General features: G+C 35.1%; 3 protein-coding genes across 6 annotated transcripts; 2 read left to right on the plus strand and 1 right to left on the minus strand.

The window, feature by feature from the left end:
- The first annotated feature begins 213 nt into the window (after nucleotides 1–213).
- On the plus strand, nucleotides 214–5,700 carry LOC103494875 (uncharacterized). The gene is made up of 4 exons (XM_008456256.3): nucleotides 214–1,572; nucleotides 2,440–2,662; nucleotides 4,147–4,324; nucleotides 5,013–5,700. The coding sequence occupies exons 1-4, from the start codon at nucleotides 312–314 to the stop codon at nucleotides 5,490–5,492; spliced, it is 2,142 nt and encodes a 713-aa protein (XP_008454478.2). The 5' UTR covers nucleotides 214–311; the 3' UTR covers nucleotides 5,493–5,700.
- Nucleotides 5,701–6,258: 558 nt separating this feature from the next.
- Nucleotides 6,259–9,691, plus strand: LOC103494524 (uncharacterized). 2 transcript variants are annotated; one of them, XM_008455738.3, is made up of 4 exons: nucleotides 6,259–6,551; nucleotides 6,648–6,724; nucleotides 7,595–7,736; nucleotides 7,888–9,691. In XM_008455738.3, exons 1-4 carry the CDS (start codon nucleotides 6,402–6,404, stop codon nucleotides 8,425–8,427), a joined length of 909 nt encoding a protein of 302 aa, XP_008453960.2. In that variant the 5' UTR covers nucleotides 6,259–6,401; the 3' UTR covers nucleotides 8,428–9,691. The 2 variants fall into 2 exon arrangements, with proteins under 2 accessions (XP_008453960.2, XP_008453958.2); XM_008455736.3 differs by having other exon boundaries at nucleotides 6,263–6,551; nucleotides 7,592–7,736.
- On the minus strand, nucleotides 9,369–13,820 carry LOC103494525 (vesicle transport protein GOT1-like). Of its 3 annotated transcripts, none has more exons than XM_008455740.3 (7): nucleotides 13,631–13,820; nucleotides 13,206–13,273; nucleotides 12,600–12,691; nucleotides 12,408–12,488; nucleotides 12,218–12,315; nucleotides 12,035–12,116; nucleotides 9,369–9,870 (listed from the first exon to the last, which is right to left on the minus strand). In XM_008455740.3, the coding sequence occupies exons 2-7, from the start codon at nucleotides 13,234–13,236 to the stop codon at nucleotides 9,832–9,834; spliced, it is 423 nt and encodes a 140-aa protein (XP_008453962.2). In that variant the 5' UTR covers nucleotides 13,237–13,273; nucleotides 13,631–13,820; the 3' UTR covers nucleotides 9,369–9,831. The 3 variants fall into 3 exon arrangements, with proteins under 3 accessions (XP_008453962.2, XP_016901587.2, XP_008453963.2); XM_017046098.2 differs by having other exon boundaries at nucleotides 13,206–13,264; nucleotides 13,631–13,798; XM_008455741.3 differs by having other exon boundaries at nucleotides 13,206–13,268; nucleotides 13,631–13,798.
- Between the last annotated feature and the right edge of the window lie 646 nt (nucleotides 13,821–14,466).

A 14,466-nucleotide genomic window follows, 5' to 3' on the forward strand; every position in this document is an offset into this window, starting at 1 on the left:
TTGATTACATTTTAGCTCTGCACATTAGAATATAACAATGAAAAGAGATATACGTTAAAACCAAATTAGGGATAAAATTTAAATTTAGAGACCTTTTGTCCTCGAACACATGCCAACTAGATTTAAACTCAAAATCTCTTGCCTTCGGGACTATGTATTAATAAGAAAAAAGTTTTTAGAATTTTGGTATCCCTCGAGTCTCGACCTCGCTTGCAAATCCAAGTCAAAGCAACACTACATATATCTTAAACCCCCATTTTCTCATTCCTCACTCGCTGCTGTTGCTAAACCCTCCTGTTTTTCTTCAAGCAATGGCGGATGAGATAAATTCTGACTACGCCGATGGGTTTAATCCTAAATTCTTATCATCTGAGAACCCCCAGTCTCCTTGTCGACCGGTGGATTCTGCCTTGGGGATCTCTGCCGATTATCATAACTTCCCTTTGATCGTCTCGAATCGAAACTTGGACTGTGAAGTCATCAACACTGTGACTTCCGCTTCTCCGCAAGAAAACCCAGAAAGTTCTGTGGACAAGATGGTCTTGTGCGATTCGGCTTGTGGGTCTTCTGAAAACGGAGGGAGTATGGGAAGTCTGGTGGTGGGCAAGATTCAGAATCTTGACGTTGAGCTCGGAAAAGAACCTCTCAAGGTGGACGCTGTCCATGATTTTGAAACGCTTGATATCGGGCAAGATGAGAAGCAAGAAGTTGCGGTTGATGAAGTGGATGTGAAAGATTTTGCAAGAAGTGTACTAAGTTTTGATGGGAATCAAGATTGTGCGAAGGAAGAACTTGTTCGAGAAGGTCAGTTGGCTGCTGACAAAGAAGCCTTTGCACGAACGGAGAAGTTGTTGAAGAAAGAAACTGATTCTGAGAGCATTTTGGAAATGAAAAAGAAATTACTATTGGAAAAAATCGACGCCATGTTGGTTCCTGGAGATGAAATTCATCTACAGGAGGGAGATAATCCCCCTAGCTCAGGAGGGATCGTGGATGGTTGCAAGAAAACGATGCTTATGGATGAGGAGAAGATTGCTGATCAGCAAAATGATTCTGAAACCATGAATGTTCTTAGAAGAAGTCATTTGTCTCTCAGAAATTCATTGAAGATTGAAGTAATAGACGAAACTGCATTAGTTGAACCGGTTCATGTCTCAAGAATTGGAAATGGAGACGGGATTGGTATTGTTTGTCCAACAAGGTCAATGCAGATGAGGGTGATCAAGTCCCATGAACCTGATAAAGGAGGGAAAAAGGCTAAAAAATCAAGGAGGAAGGCAAGGGAAGGGAAGCTTTCTGAGATGCATTGGAATATGTGGAATGTGAACGAAGTTGATAAAGTCGATGGACGCCAAGAAAATGCGGAAGGAAACAAGATAATGTATTCGAGGAAAGATATGGAAGCACTTAGGTTTGTGAATGTTGCAGAACAGAAACGATTGTGGAAAGCTATATGTAAAGAACTTTTGCCCGTTGTGGCAAGGGAATACAGTAGCTTAACAATAAAGACAGGCTCCACATCTGATCCTAGACAGCCTTTAGTGAAGAGAGAAGAAGCCTCTTCCATTATAAGTAAGTATTTATATTTCTAACTGAGTTGCTTACGAAGTTCGATTATGAATTTTTTTTGGATAAAAATGAAGTTTGTTTATGAATGGTTGCTTGGGATTCTAAAGTATGACTACTATCACTGTATGAAGATGTCTATGAATGGCATTTTTTTCCCGGATTAATTATCACTTTTATTAAATTTTTTCCCGTTGATTTCATAAGGTACTTTCTGTTGAGTTTTTTTCTCATTCATTCTGCTTCATGGTAAACCACGTTTTGAGTTGAGGATTTTTAGGAAATTATTTTTCGTAGTGGACGAATGCCCTTTCATTGGATAGTAAAAAAATTCATAAACCTATTTTGGTTTTCTCAATACCTTATTTTCTTTCAGAAGATTATTTACTATTTTGAAACAAATGAACTTCACAATTATTGTCATGGTTTTTGGTTTTGGTTGAGTCATTTTGATGGTTTCAATTTCTCTTGTGCACAGGTGTTGTTGCTGCACGGGGAAGATGGAATCATATGAATATTTTTGTGCATTGAAGAATGGCCTAAATCAATCCAACTAAAGACCTTATGTGCATCAAAATATCAATATATTTTCTGTAATAGGCCAATGATAAATCCTGTTTGTACAAATTTACCGATTACGCAAAGTTTTTGGTCATTTTTGTTTGGAAATTATCACAGTCTCATTCTTTTGTACATGATGCAAACTCATTAGTATGGTGCTGAATAATATGAAAATAATTCAATTCTTTTTCACTCATTTGCGCTTTGTGATTTTGTCATCTCGACATCAGAACCATACATATTCTTTATGGGGTGAAATTTGATGTTTAAATAGTTTGATAAGATCACTAAAGTTCTGTGGCAACTAAACAGGGGAGAGATGTTCAGAAAGCTTGGATGGTGAGATAGAGGACATGGAAGGTGATAATGAAATTACAAACTTTGTAATTTCGGAACCGTCTTGCAGTCTTAGCCAAGATAGTGATGATGATAAATATTACCATAGTATTCAGAGACCTGCCTTTCTTGTGGAGGGAGAACCCAATTTTGATTCAGGACCTCCAGAAGATGGACTAGAATATCTTAGACGTGTCAGGTAAGTTCTTATATGTATTGATTAGTACATGCTTGTTGTTAATGTTCTATATAATTCATTTGAGTTTCTTCGCCCCACATTTTATTTCAGAACTTCTTCAGCTTAGGTTCAGGTATTGTCATACTGTTTGATTCTCTATGAATTATTTGTCAAAGTGACCTTCACCATAAAATGAATCGGATGACAAACAAGCATATCAACAAACTCGAGCATAATTAGCAAACAAAGAGGTTTAGATAGTGAGATGCAATGAGGCATAATGGTTCAGTTTTTCTTACATATGAAGTAAGAGACAAAGTGAGATAGCAAACTGTAGAAAAATAATATGATGCATGAAAAGGTATACTGTAGTGTTTACAAAATAATGAGACAATGAAAAAGAAAGGAAACAATTGGTGCCTGTCATGGTGTGTTCTGCACCGAGGGTTCCTAGTGTATAAGCTCACCTTTGAAAACACGATTACATCTTTGAATCATAGAAAAAGGATTTGATGTTCATCTTAGGATGAAATTGGAAGAGTGGCTTAGAGGCCTAAAGAGAATTTAAAAGCTGCAATATGCTAGAAATCATCTTTCTTCTTGGGGATAAATGTGCATGTGCCGACTATTTTTTTTACTGCCAGTATTTTATTGCGCTCTTTAGTTGTCCCTAATATCTAAAAGAAAAGCATTGCTCGAAGCCTCAAACGTTAGGATGCTTTTGTTAAATTCAAACAAAAATTATGTATTACTTTCGCATCCTATGTTGGATAAGGTGGTAAAGAGCATTTTTTCTGAAAGTGCAAGGGTAGCTCGTCTTCAGTTAGTCCTATCTACTATATTATTTCTATGTATAAAAATGAGGCTTTCTGTTCTATTTCTTGTCCTTTTTGACGTTCCTTGTTGTATTGTCAAGAAATTTGAGAAAACTATATGAGGGGATTTTGGAGGCGGTGATATGAGATGGAATATTACATTCAGTTAGGGTAATAGTGTTGTGTTGAATGAGTTGGACGATGATGTTGCGAACATGAATCTACTATCTTGATATTGTCTGGTTCTTCATACTCGAAAAGTTTATGCGATTAGGAATCTGTTCCCACTTGGCAGTCTGTTGGCTGTTAATCATCTATTTTTCGGTAACAACGATTTTGACTAATTTCCTGGTTGTTTTAATAATGTATCTAGGATTGGATAAGCTTAAAATAGAATCTAGATAGATACTAATACTATGATCTCTTGACTTAGAAAACCACCACTTAACTGATTCGTTACAAGGAAACCCTCCAAGTAGAAAATACCTAGAGGAGTCTATAGGAAGTGATATTCTCCTGAAGGGAAAAAAGGGAGAGGTGCTCTTTCTCTCATTTCTCTATCCAGAGAGTATTTCATCAAGTTGATAGTTCATGTTTGATCTTACTTCTGTGATTATTGTTAAAATGTCTATCAATTTTAAGAAACTAAAATGTGACGGCTTGAATCTGAAAAAAAAAAATCCTTGTTAGGTGGGAGGCTTCCCATATTCCAAATGTGACGGTGGCAAAAGTTGATAGAAGTAATTTTAAGAAAGAACAAAGTGTTTATATGCCGGTTATTCCTGCAATTGCTCAGTGCCCCGAGCATTTACTGCCTTCGAAAGAGTGGGAGAATGCATTTCTTGCTGATTTTTCTAAACTGCGTCAGGTAATTTACATCTACCTTATCAATAATCAGAAGAAAAAAAAAGAGCATTTGAATGCCTATATCTTAAACTTTCTCTATCCCATGTTACTCAGTACTGGAATTTTCATATATTAAATCTTCATTACATTCTATGTTTTGTTTCGTTCTTTTGGTGGTTAACTCCTAATGGTCTGTTATGTCTGAATGTACTTCTACGTTTGATTCTTACTTAGTTACTTGAAGTTGATCATTTGAATGGCTGATAAATGAAATATGAAGTCCCATCATTCTTGCATTAGTTTAGAAATAGTTCTGTCACTAGATTAAATGCGTAATTTAAATTCCGATGGACTAAGTTGAATAATTTGAAAATTTGAAGACATGGGACGAAAGAAATGATAGGACTTTCCAAGACAAGTCCAAATCTTTCGGAGAAGTACTTTCACTATCTTCAATGCTTTCTTTTGATGTAGATCTTTACCGGTAAAAGCCATAAGTTCTCCTATCTTTACAAATTGAAAATATCCTTTAGAATGGGCCCTTTTGTATATCTTTGTTTCATTCAATCAATCAAATCGTTTCTTATAAAAAAAGTTAGTCATAGAGTAGAATGAGAAGTTGTAAAGAGAATACTTGAAATGAGTTCTGGCAGAAAATAAGAAAATCATGGGTTTTCTTGATGATGCTAAATAGCTAATTGTCATGTCAGGCTCTATCACACTCTGAAGAAGAATGTATGAAGTCTGATTTCATCCTCCATGAAAAGATAGATCCTTTAGTTCCGAATTTGATAGCTCAGCCAAGTGTCTTGCCTGCCAATGATGCCGACTTGCATCAACCTGAGGAATCGAATGGCAGCACTTCAGCCAAGGAAAAGAGTTGCAACGATTATCCATCTTTATCAGCAATTTCAAAGATGAATCCGATATTTCGTGTTTCGTCATTGAGGAAGCGTATAAACTCGTTCGAAACACAGACAACACTTTCAAGGGCCGATTGTCTTTGGTTGTTTGCCTTAAGTGCAGCAGTTGATACTCCTCTGGATGGAGATACTTGTGCTGCTTTCAGAAGTCTGCTTCGAAAATGTGCTAGCTTGCGGGCCGAGAAGACCGGGATTGACGACGAGGTGATAATGCTCAATATTCTTTCCACAATTTCTGGAAGGTACTTTGGACAGTCGGAAAATTGAAGATATGATGGTGAGATGATTGACCTGTTTTTAATCTTCCTCCCAGATTCGTATCTTTTTACTTTTTTGGAGGACGATTTGAGGAGTCTGATTGACAATGAAATTTGTAAATTAGTTTCTATCTTGTGAGGAAAAAAAAGAAAATTAAAGTGTGTTTAAGAAATTATTCCTTTGGATCATGTTATCAATCCATATTATTTGTTGGTTATGTTTTGGGGGATTTTTGTACATTGGTTTCTCTCTCTTGCTTTTAATTTTCGTCATAGTAAAATCTTTCTATGATAGACTTCTTTTATATACTTTGGTAGTTGGATCTGAATTTTGTTATACATATATATATATTTTCTGTATGATGTTATATCTATTAATATTTTGAACTTGATTATTATATTTGTCTTTTATTGTTTCTTTTTTTAATTTTTTTTTGTAAGTGTCAATTTAAGCCCTTTTGAGAAGTTTTTTTTAGAAGTTCTATCGTCTTGAATGTATAAGATCTACTCTAATAATTTAACCAACTATTTATTATACATATTCTTTTTAACCAATTAAACACTTTTAAATTTGAACAATGTTTTAGCACAAAGAAAATCGTCTGTATTCCATTCTATACCTATGTCCATCTATTTTAGTCCCAACTCGTTTTTTTCCTAATATTTTTAAATTCTTCTACGACTTAACCGTAGTTAGTATAATCTTTCATAATTAGATGAAAGTCTTAACTCTCATCTCATCTTTGCAATTATTATAATAAAAAAACAATGTTAGAAAAATAAAAATAGTTTAAAGTAAAAAGAAATTAAAAATAATATGGGAAAGTATAATATATTTGAAAATAGGCATTGAATAAAAAGGGGACGAAACGATTAAATTGGGAGTTCTTCTCTTCGCCTTCCCGCCTAATTGGTCATCATGGGCACCAGACCAAGAACTCGAAGCTCCGCCTCTGCCACTCCCCCCTCCGTCTCCTTCAAGACCGACCGGAAGCTCAAAGCCACCACCACGACGCCAAACACTCCGGCTACCTGTTCTACATCCATCGTTCCTTCCTCACTCAAATCAGTACGTTTTTCTTCTATTTCTCCCTCCAGTACATCACTTTCTCATATCTGATTGTTTGTTTTCATATTTTCTGTGTTTTCTCTCTCTCTCTCTTAGGTTTTTCTGTTCGATTGGTGGCTGGTAAAGGCTAACGATGGCGAGGGATTGGCTATCGGAGGGTTTACATCCAGAGAGTAAGACATTGCTTCCCCTAACTCGTTCGGTTTTCTGCTTCTTATCTGCTTCCCTTGTTTTGTTTTGTTTTGTTTTTTCTTTTCGTTTTTTTCTTTTCTGTTTGTTCTTTGAAGAAATATGTTTGAGTGACTAAATTTTGTTCCAAAAGATAGATTATTCACTGTATGTATTCTAATATTTGATATTAAAGTGAATTTGGTGAAGTTTTGAAATTTGATTGAAATCTTCTCAATAACCCACTATATAATGTGTGGAAGAAGATTGAACATGTATTTTACTTTTAACTAAGGTACGTATTTTAGTTCGATTTGGTTATCTTAGTTTTTGATACTGGAATTCATCCATGAGTATGAGGGTTAAAATATTTGTCTTATTTTTTGTATTTTTAACTATGATACTTGGTGGTTTTATGGGGAGTATCTTTAGTGTTTTTGGTTTTCATTGGGAATAAAATTATTAGTTGGTGTTGGTATCCTGACCATAAAAACTCCAACTGGTTTCAGCTTTCAAATTCTAGAAAGCTCATTGTGCAACTCTCTTCAGGTTATCTCTTATCAAAATAGAACCAGAATTAGTTCTTGAGAAGGGAAAGGAGGAAAGAAGTTAATAGAACTGGAGAATAAAGGAGGTGATAAAAAATCTGCTGAAGGAGCAAAAGTGAAGCCGCACGCTCTTTATGCATAATTCATTGTCCTAGGGGGAGATATTTATAATAGATGACTGATCTTCCTTTCTTTGGTTTGATTGCATAGAAAGACGATAGTTTCGTTACTTTTCATTCTCAGATACTGTATATTAAGTCTGTCCTCTTTTAGAATGGAAATTAGTGGTCTGTGCTCAAGAAAAATTATGATTCATTGTTTCAGAAGAGCTGGGATAAGAGCATTTTATTCTGCAGCGATTTCTAAGAGACATGAAACTACTATTCTTGAGGCAGCCGATGGCATTATCATTTCAATCAGTGGCTTCATAAATAGACCACGAACACTTGAAAATGGCTTTCCACCAAAGGTATGTTTTCAGGGCATTGTTCTTATTTCACCTAACTGTCTGTTCGAGTCATTGCCAATGGGTGGACTATTTTGTTAAACATATCATGTCCTGAGCATCATTGTAAGTATTTAGAAACTGACGAAAGTTCATGACATGCAAACTTGAGCAGGTGTACAATCATTTCCTTCTTGGTTTTCCCTTCAATTGGAAAGACTATATGAGATCTAGTTCGGATAGAAAATCCCCTTTCGAGTGTTTTAAAGCAAGTACTCATTCCAACGACCAAGGTACAAGTCATTATTTAGAACCTGACTTGGATAATCTTGCAATAACTAGGTTGCGAGATCTCTGTTTGTCCACTTATGGAGAATCTAGTCATGGTCATGGCCTCTCTAGGAAGAACTCAAATTCTAGTGGTAGTCCAACAAAAACTTTCAAATTTGGACTAGAGACCCCGAAAGGACCTCAACAAGTAAATTCCCATCAAGATCTCAAGGAGCAAAGTTTCTCGAATGAGGGGAAGAATAATGATGTAATAAAGGATTCGTTGCACGCTAGTCAAGAAGCTAATAAGTTGGATATGGACTTCCAGATTCGAGGAAGACAAGGTGTTTGTACAAGAAGCATGACAAAGTTGAAAAATACTAGGAACAGAAGTAAAGAGAGTCTCATATTAGATTCTCGGAAGAAGAAAAAGAGTAGAATATAGCTCATGAAAACTCGGGAAAGGGAAATGAACAGAGAATTAAAAGTAGTTAAGATTTTTTACTAGATCTGATAAGGAAGTTGATGCAATCACAGATGAGAGCAGAAAATCAAATCTTAGGCAAAGGAACCGAAAGGAGAATCAATAGATAGAGTAGAGAATCAAGTTTTTGCGTGCAATGTTCGCAATTACTCCCCAATGATCGATATTCAAAGCAAGTATATACTTTTTTTGTGGTTATTGCTGTGTATGTAAAACGGTTTTAGTGACCTCATGATGACACATTCATCAAATTGCTCGAGTGAGGATTATGTCTTTCAAGCCATAAACAAAGCTGGCAATCTTCTTCGAACAAAAAACAAGTCATTTTAGATTACGGATAGACCTTCCTTAGAATTTCCGCGGAAGAGCTTCTTGTTTTCATTTCTTCTTTTTTTACTTCGATTTTTGTGCAAATGACATTTTGTATACGAATAACGTGATTTTGTTCTCTTTGCACATCATAATGTCTTGCTATATTTGTTAATATTTTTAGTTGTCATTAGAGATTATTGATATTTTTTTGGGTAATTAAAGCATGCATTATAAACTATACGGTACTACAAATTTATTGTTTAAAATAGCTTCTATAGAAAGTTAATATTTAGTGGAAATATATTATCAAAGAACATAAGACAAAATTAACTTCTACATATAATCCCGCACTAAATAAGGATTATAATTGGTTTCTAGTCCCATATATTCACGTCATTTTACAAAAATTTTCTCCACTTTCAACCATAGTTTAAATGTAAGCTTTCCACCATCCAAAGACAACCTAAACAAGCAAACTGAGTGATTTTAAAATAAAACTACTTTGCGTTTAATCACTAAAAATCATTTCAATTTTTCATTTCACTTGATTCTGAAAATCACAAAAGTAATTTTAATCCTTAGACAGGGTCTACAGATACACATCAATATTTTTTACTATTATATAGAAATCCACGTTAGTAACCTATAGAGGTCTCACCATATCCTTTCCTCGTCCAACTAAAATACAAAGAATGACATCTAAGAATTTTGAAAATTAAAAACTATAGAATCTTCAGCTACACGTCACGAGTACTTTTTACACAAATGAAATTATCAAAAACCAAAAAGAAAAGAAAAGAAAAGAAAAAAGAGTTTGTGTTTGTTTGTTTGTTTGTTAATTCTTTCTTTCTTTCTTTTCTTTTTCCTTTATTTTCTTTTTTTTTTTTTTTTTTTTTTTTTTTTGGATAACAAAGCAATCTCATTCTCATCATTATCAACGGCCAACGAAGTGTTATCTACTCTCCCCATCTGAACAAAAGACTGGGTCTTCCAAGCAAGAGTGGTTTACAACTTACAAGTTCACCTACAAACCAATTTTATAACATCCCTGGCTCAAACAGGTACACGTCTACCCCGATATTTGTCGAAGAACTGCAACATAAAAAATAAAAGAACATATAAATCGGCCATTGAGAAAAATTTACAATGGGTAAGCGGAATTTGAATAAAAAACTCAAACAATGTTAACTGATTTACTGGAGAATAACTAGTCCATGAAGCTAAATAGAAATGCAAACTAAGAAGTGCACCGGGATGGGAAAAGAGACTAATGCTATGATATACAAAACATGCCCCAAATTTAAAATAAATAACAATAAGTAAATAAATAAAAGCATAACTATAAAGGTGTTATGAAAGCAAGGCGATCCCACTAGATATCTTGAATTGAGAATCCTTATATTTACTCCTCACAATGCCCCTATCTTATCCTCTTCGCATTAGGTTAATACCACCAACCAATCCATGCTCTGAACAATTTTTGGAACTTCTGAGCTCCCATTTGAAAGCAAATCTTCACCCCACCAAATATTTTCTCCAATAAGTCATAATCAACACTATTTCGACTATATTGCACTCAACGATTGCCTTGTGCCTATATATCAAGAAGGAAGGATCCCAGGGCATCTGTATCAATGATTAAAGGCTCTACCATGTTCAGATGTGCCAAAGCAGAAACAATGATCACGGTTGTCATCAGCTTTGGGAAGCATCTCAACGCTCATTCCATGAGATATTACCCTTCATGAGTTGTTGTGAAGGGCATGACAATATTCAGAGAGAATAAGTTCAAGTCATAGTAACCATCCACCAAAACTCTATGATCCTACAGATTTCCTTGGCTAAGGTCATAAAGAAATGATTCAACTGACCCAACCTCAATCATTTCTTTGGGACAGTAAGGCTGAGAGGAACGATCGGGTCTTTAGGGGTAGGGAGAGGGAGGGGCCTTTGGCTAGATTTCATGCTTTCCTCTGGGCTTCAATTTCAAAGCTATTTTGTAACTAGTCTATTGGCAACATTCTACTTAGTAGGTTCCCCTTCTGTTAGTTGGGGTGTTTTGGTGGGCTGATTTTTTCGTATGTCCTTGTATTATTTCATTTAGTGTTTAATTCATAAAAAAAAATTGGATCATAAGGAGCTGGGTTCAGTTGCAAATGATAGGGATGTAGTTGAGTTGGGTCGTTGGGTTAAAGTTTTTTTAGACCAACTTGCGCTTTTGAGTAGGTTAGTTCCCCACCCAATCAATCCGGTTAGAGAGGGAACCAAATCCAACCCAACCCTATGTGTTCAAGTTAGGTTAGATGGCAAACTTTGGTTTGGATGGCAATGCAATGTGCAACAAAAGACAAACAAATTCAACTGGAGGGAAACACAAACATGAGAGATCTGATCAAAATGGTCGGTGGATGAGAAATCTAATGTTGAGCAAGTGAAGATTTTTTAACTAGAGGCCAAAGATCGCAATAATGAAAACCCAAAGATAGAAATTTAGGTATTCTGAAATGCCACAATGCTCTCGCTACACTAGATTCATTGAACTTAATACCCTCACCTTACATCATCACCTAAAAGTTCCCCCTACCCCCCTCTCTTTTAACCACTTATATTCCCTTACTCTTCTTTTAGGATTGGTACTAGAGGAATATTAGAGGTACATTAGTAATTAGTTAGGGAGAATGTTAGGGAATTTGGTTATAAAATGATGGGGTGGGGAATGAAGAAGGTAAGCAATTTTTGGTATATGAACTAGGGCATGAGAGTCAAGGGCTTGAGAGATCTCAGAGTTGTTCTCAAGAGGTGAGGGTCCAAGTACCTCGAATAACTTGGTTTATCATGTATTTTGGTTATCATTTATATTAAAATATATCCGTGTTCTATCATCTTCCTCACTCATTCTCTACCTCATACTAGCTAAAGCAGCTTGTTGCAAGAAACCAGAAATCTTTCAAGTTAACATTCCCTCCCCTTCTAATTGTTGCATCAGGAGGTTATCGTTACAGTATATAAGAGATTGCTTTGGTCATCATTTCTCCACTACATCTTCCTAACAATTGAAAAGAAAATGGAAGGGAAGACGCCAATTGGCGCAAATTTCTTACAGCCCCTTTTCTTACAATATGTTATAATGGAACTCCACATAAAAAAATTAATTTTCTTTTAGAAAAAAAGGCTCCATGAAGGAAACAATATCCATATATTAAAAAATTATTCAAACAACGGATTACAACTATTAAATGGAAAAGCACAAACTAACCGATCTGACATATGGTTGCTGAAATAACCATCCAAGAACAGGAATTTTCTGAAGAAAGACTGCCAAAGTTGGCCAGAAGCCACTGCACAGCATAATTTATCAACATTCAGCATGGCCAAAGAGTAAAAAGATACCTATATACAAATCCAAATTCTCACAAATGGCCATCTATATCCAACAAACCTGAAAAGGACAACGAAACCATATGCTTCCAATATCATGCCAAAGATTGGCCATCCTATGATAACAAAGAAGAACCCTAAACCAAAAGAAATTGTTCCCTGCATAAATGATGAAAAGTACACTGTCAAACAAAAACGCTTGCACACCAAAGAACAAACATACGGGGAAAGGTCTCTCAAGGATGTCCAACCTTAAAATTTTGACGTTTCATAAAGAATTGCATGGTTGACTTGAGTCCAATGGTGAGAGTTACTCCTGAGAAGAACAGGATCTGATTCGGTGAACCAGAGAAGAGATGTGGTGTTAAGAGGTTACATTAGAATGAAACAAGATTTACAAATCTTTTTACTTGAGTTGAGAAAAATATAAAATCTACACTTACATTTCCCATAGCAAGTAATCCCTTGTCAAAGAAGAAGACAATTCCGAGGAATGAGAAAAATACCCCAAATCCTGTAAGTCCTAGCCCAATCTCTGCTCATTTGCAAATTCATCATTAATGCCATTACCAAAACAATTCATATAAGAAACAAAATGATTAGAAAAAATCACATAGCTTCCCTCCTTTATGCATGAGCATTGCTAAGTAGACGTACAAAACCCAACAAAATATGCAGCACAGAATCTCTAAGAAACCTAGGGCTCATAACTACGCACTAAACTAAGTGAATAAGTTGATGACCATAATGCAATCTCAGCACATTCCAGTTCCAAGTATCCAAGCAAAGACGAGAAGCAAAAATGCTAGATTAACATCGTAATTACATAGCCATTAATGAAAAAGCCCGATTCACCATATTCAACCCCTAAAACCAACAACACTCTGTTCCAATCATTCTAAATACCAAGCAACAAATAGAATACACCAACAAGATTGTAATAGCCAAGTAGCTTAACCCTAAACCAACAACTAAATACTTCAAAGATGAAACCGATCCACTAAACGGAATAAAAAACAACATATCCATAAGAAAAAAGTTAAACTCACTCTTGCGGTCATTCATTTCGAAGGAAACCATATCTGCCGAAAACTATTATTTCACCTCCCTGCCTTCACTGCAAAAAGTTAAAAATGAGAAGAAAAAAAAAAAAAAAAAAACTAAAATAACCAGTCGATCAAATAAGCAAACAAGCAAAAGAACTCCAATCGACAAAAATCCTAGGGTTCGCGTAGCAAATTGAGAAAAGTCGTACAAGATCTAGAAGAAGCTGAATCAATGAATCAACCATGGGAGTAAAATAACTGAATAACTAAAAATAAATGAAATGAAAAGAAAAAGCTAGGGATTGATTTTACCTATTCAGCAAATAACAACCAGATAGAGATTAATAAAACAAATACGAACATTTAATTATGATCTCAGCAACCGAAACGCAACAGAATCTCAAAGAAAAATGAAATAACGAACAAACCTTGAAGCAGATTGAGGGAAGAGATGGCCGGCGCGGTTCGCGTGCAGAAATGGCCGGCGTTCGGATTGCAGGTGACCGGCTGGTGGGCGGCGGTTCGCGTGGTGTGGAGGAGAGCAATGCAGGCACGTGCCACTGCCAAAATTCAGAACGATACTCTCTTAGTCTTATATATATTAAAAAATAAAAATATATATATAACCGTAACTTAGAGTGTAAGAACAATGAATGAATAATGATGGTTGTTAACCAATCAGAAAGCGAGGAATGGTAAACAGAATTACAATGCTCATTTGTTTGAATGTTCTAATCTAAACATTACCAATTTTGATATATATATGGTGAGAGATAATGTTGGCAAATTTGAATTTTCATCTTAATATAAATATTTTTTTCAAATTTTCATAAATATAACAAAGTATCGAAGTCGATGAGGTTAGTCTCAAGTTTATCATTCCATCTTTCTTCTCTTATATAAAATTTAAAAAAAAAACAAAAAGAATTTAAAAAAATTGTGTACCAAATCTAACAAAATAGAATTGAAATAATAAATGGTTCAATAGCCAAATTTGTACCAAATGTAAAGAATAGCCAAGTCTAACTAGGTTGATGAGACATATTTTATATTTTTTTAATGTGGGTCCTGAGCTTTTTTTCATTATCTAGATTATTGTAAATATTTTGCAACTTTTTCCTTTTTTTGGTTAATTTGTTAATTTGATTGTTTTGTTGGGTCATGGTTTAATATCTTTGTTTATTGTTTTACTGAGGAATATATGAACAGAATGAGGGATAAAAAAGTGTAAATTGTGTGAAGTGAAGAATAAAAATAAGGTGTG

The sequence above is a fragment of the Cucumis melo genome, chromosome 7 (assembly GCF_025177605.1).
Source record: "Cucumis melo cultivar AY chromosome 7, USDA_Cmelo_AY_1.0, whole genome shotgun sequence".
NCBI lineage: Eukaryota > Viridiplantae > Streptophyta > Magnoliopsida > Cucurbitales > Cucurbitaceae > Cucumis > Cucumis melo.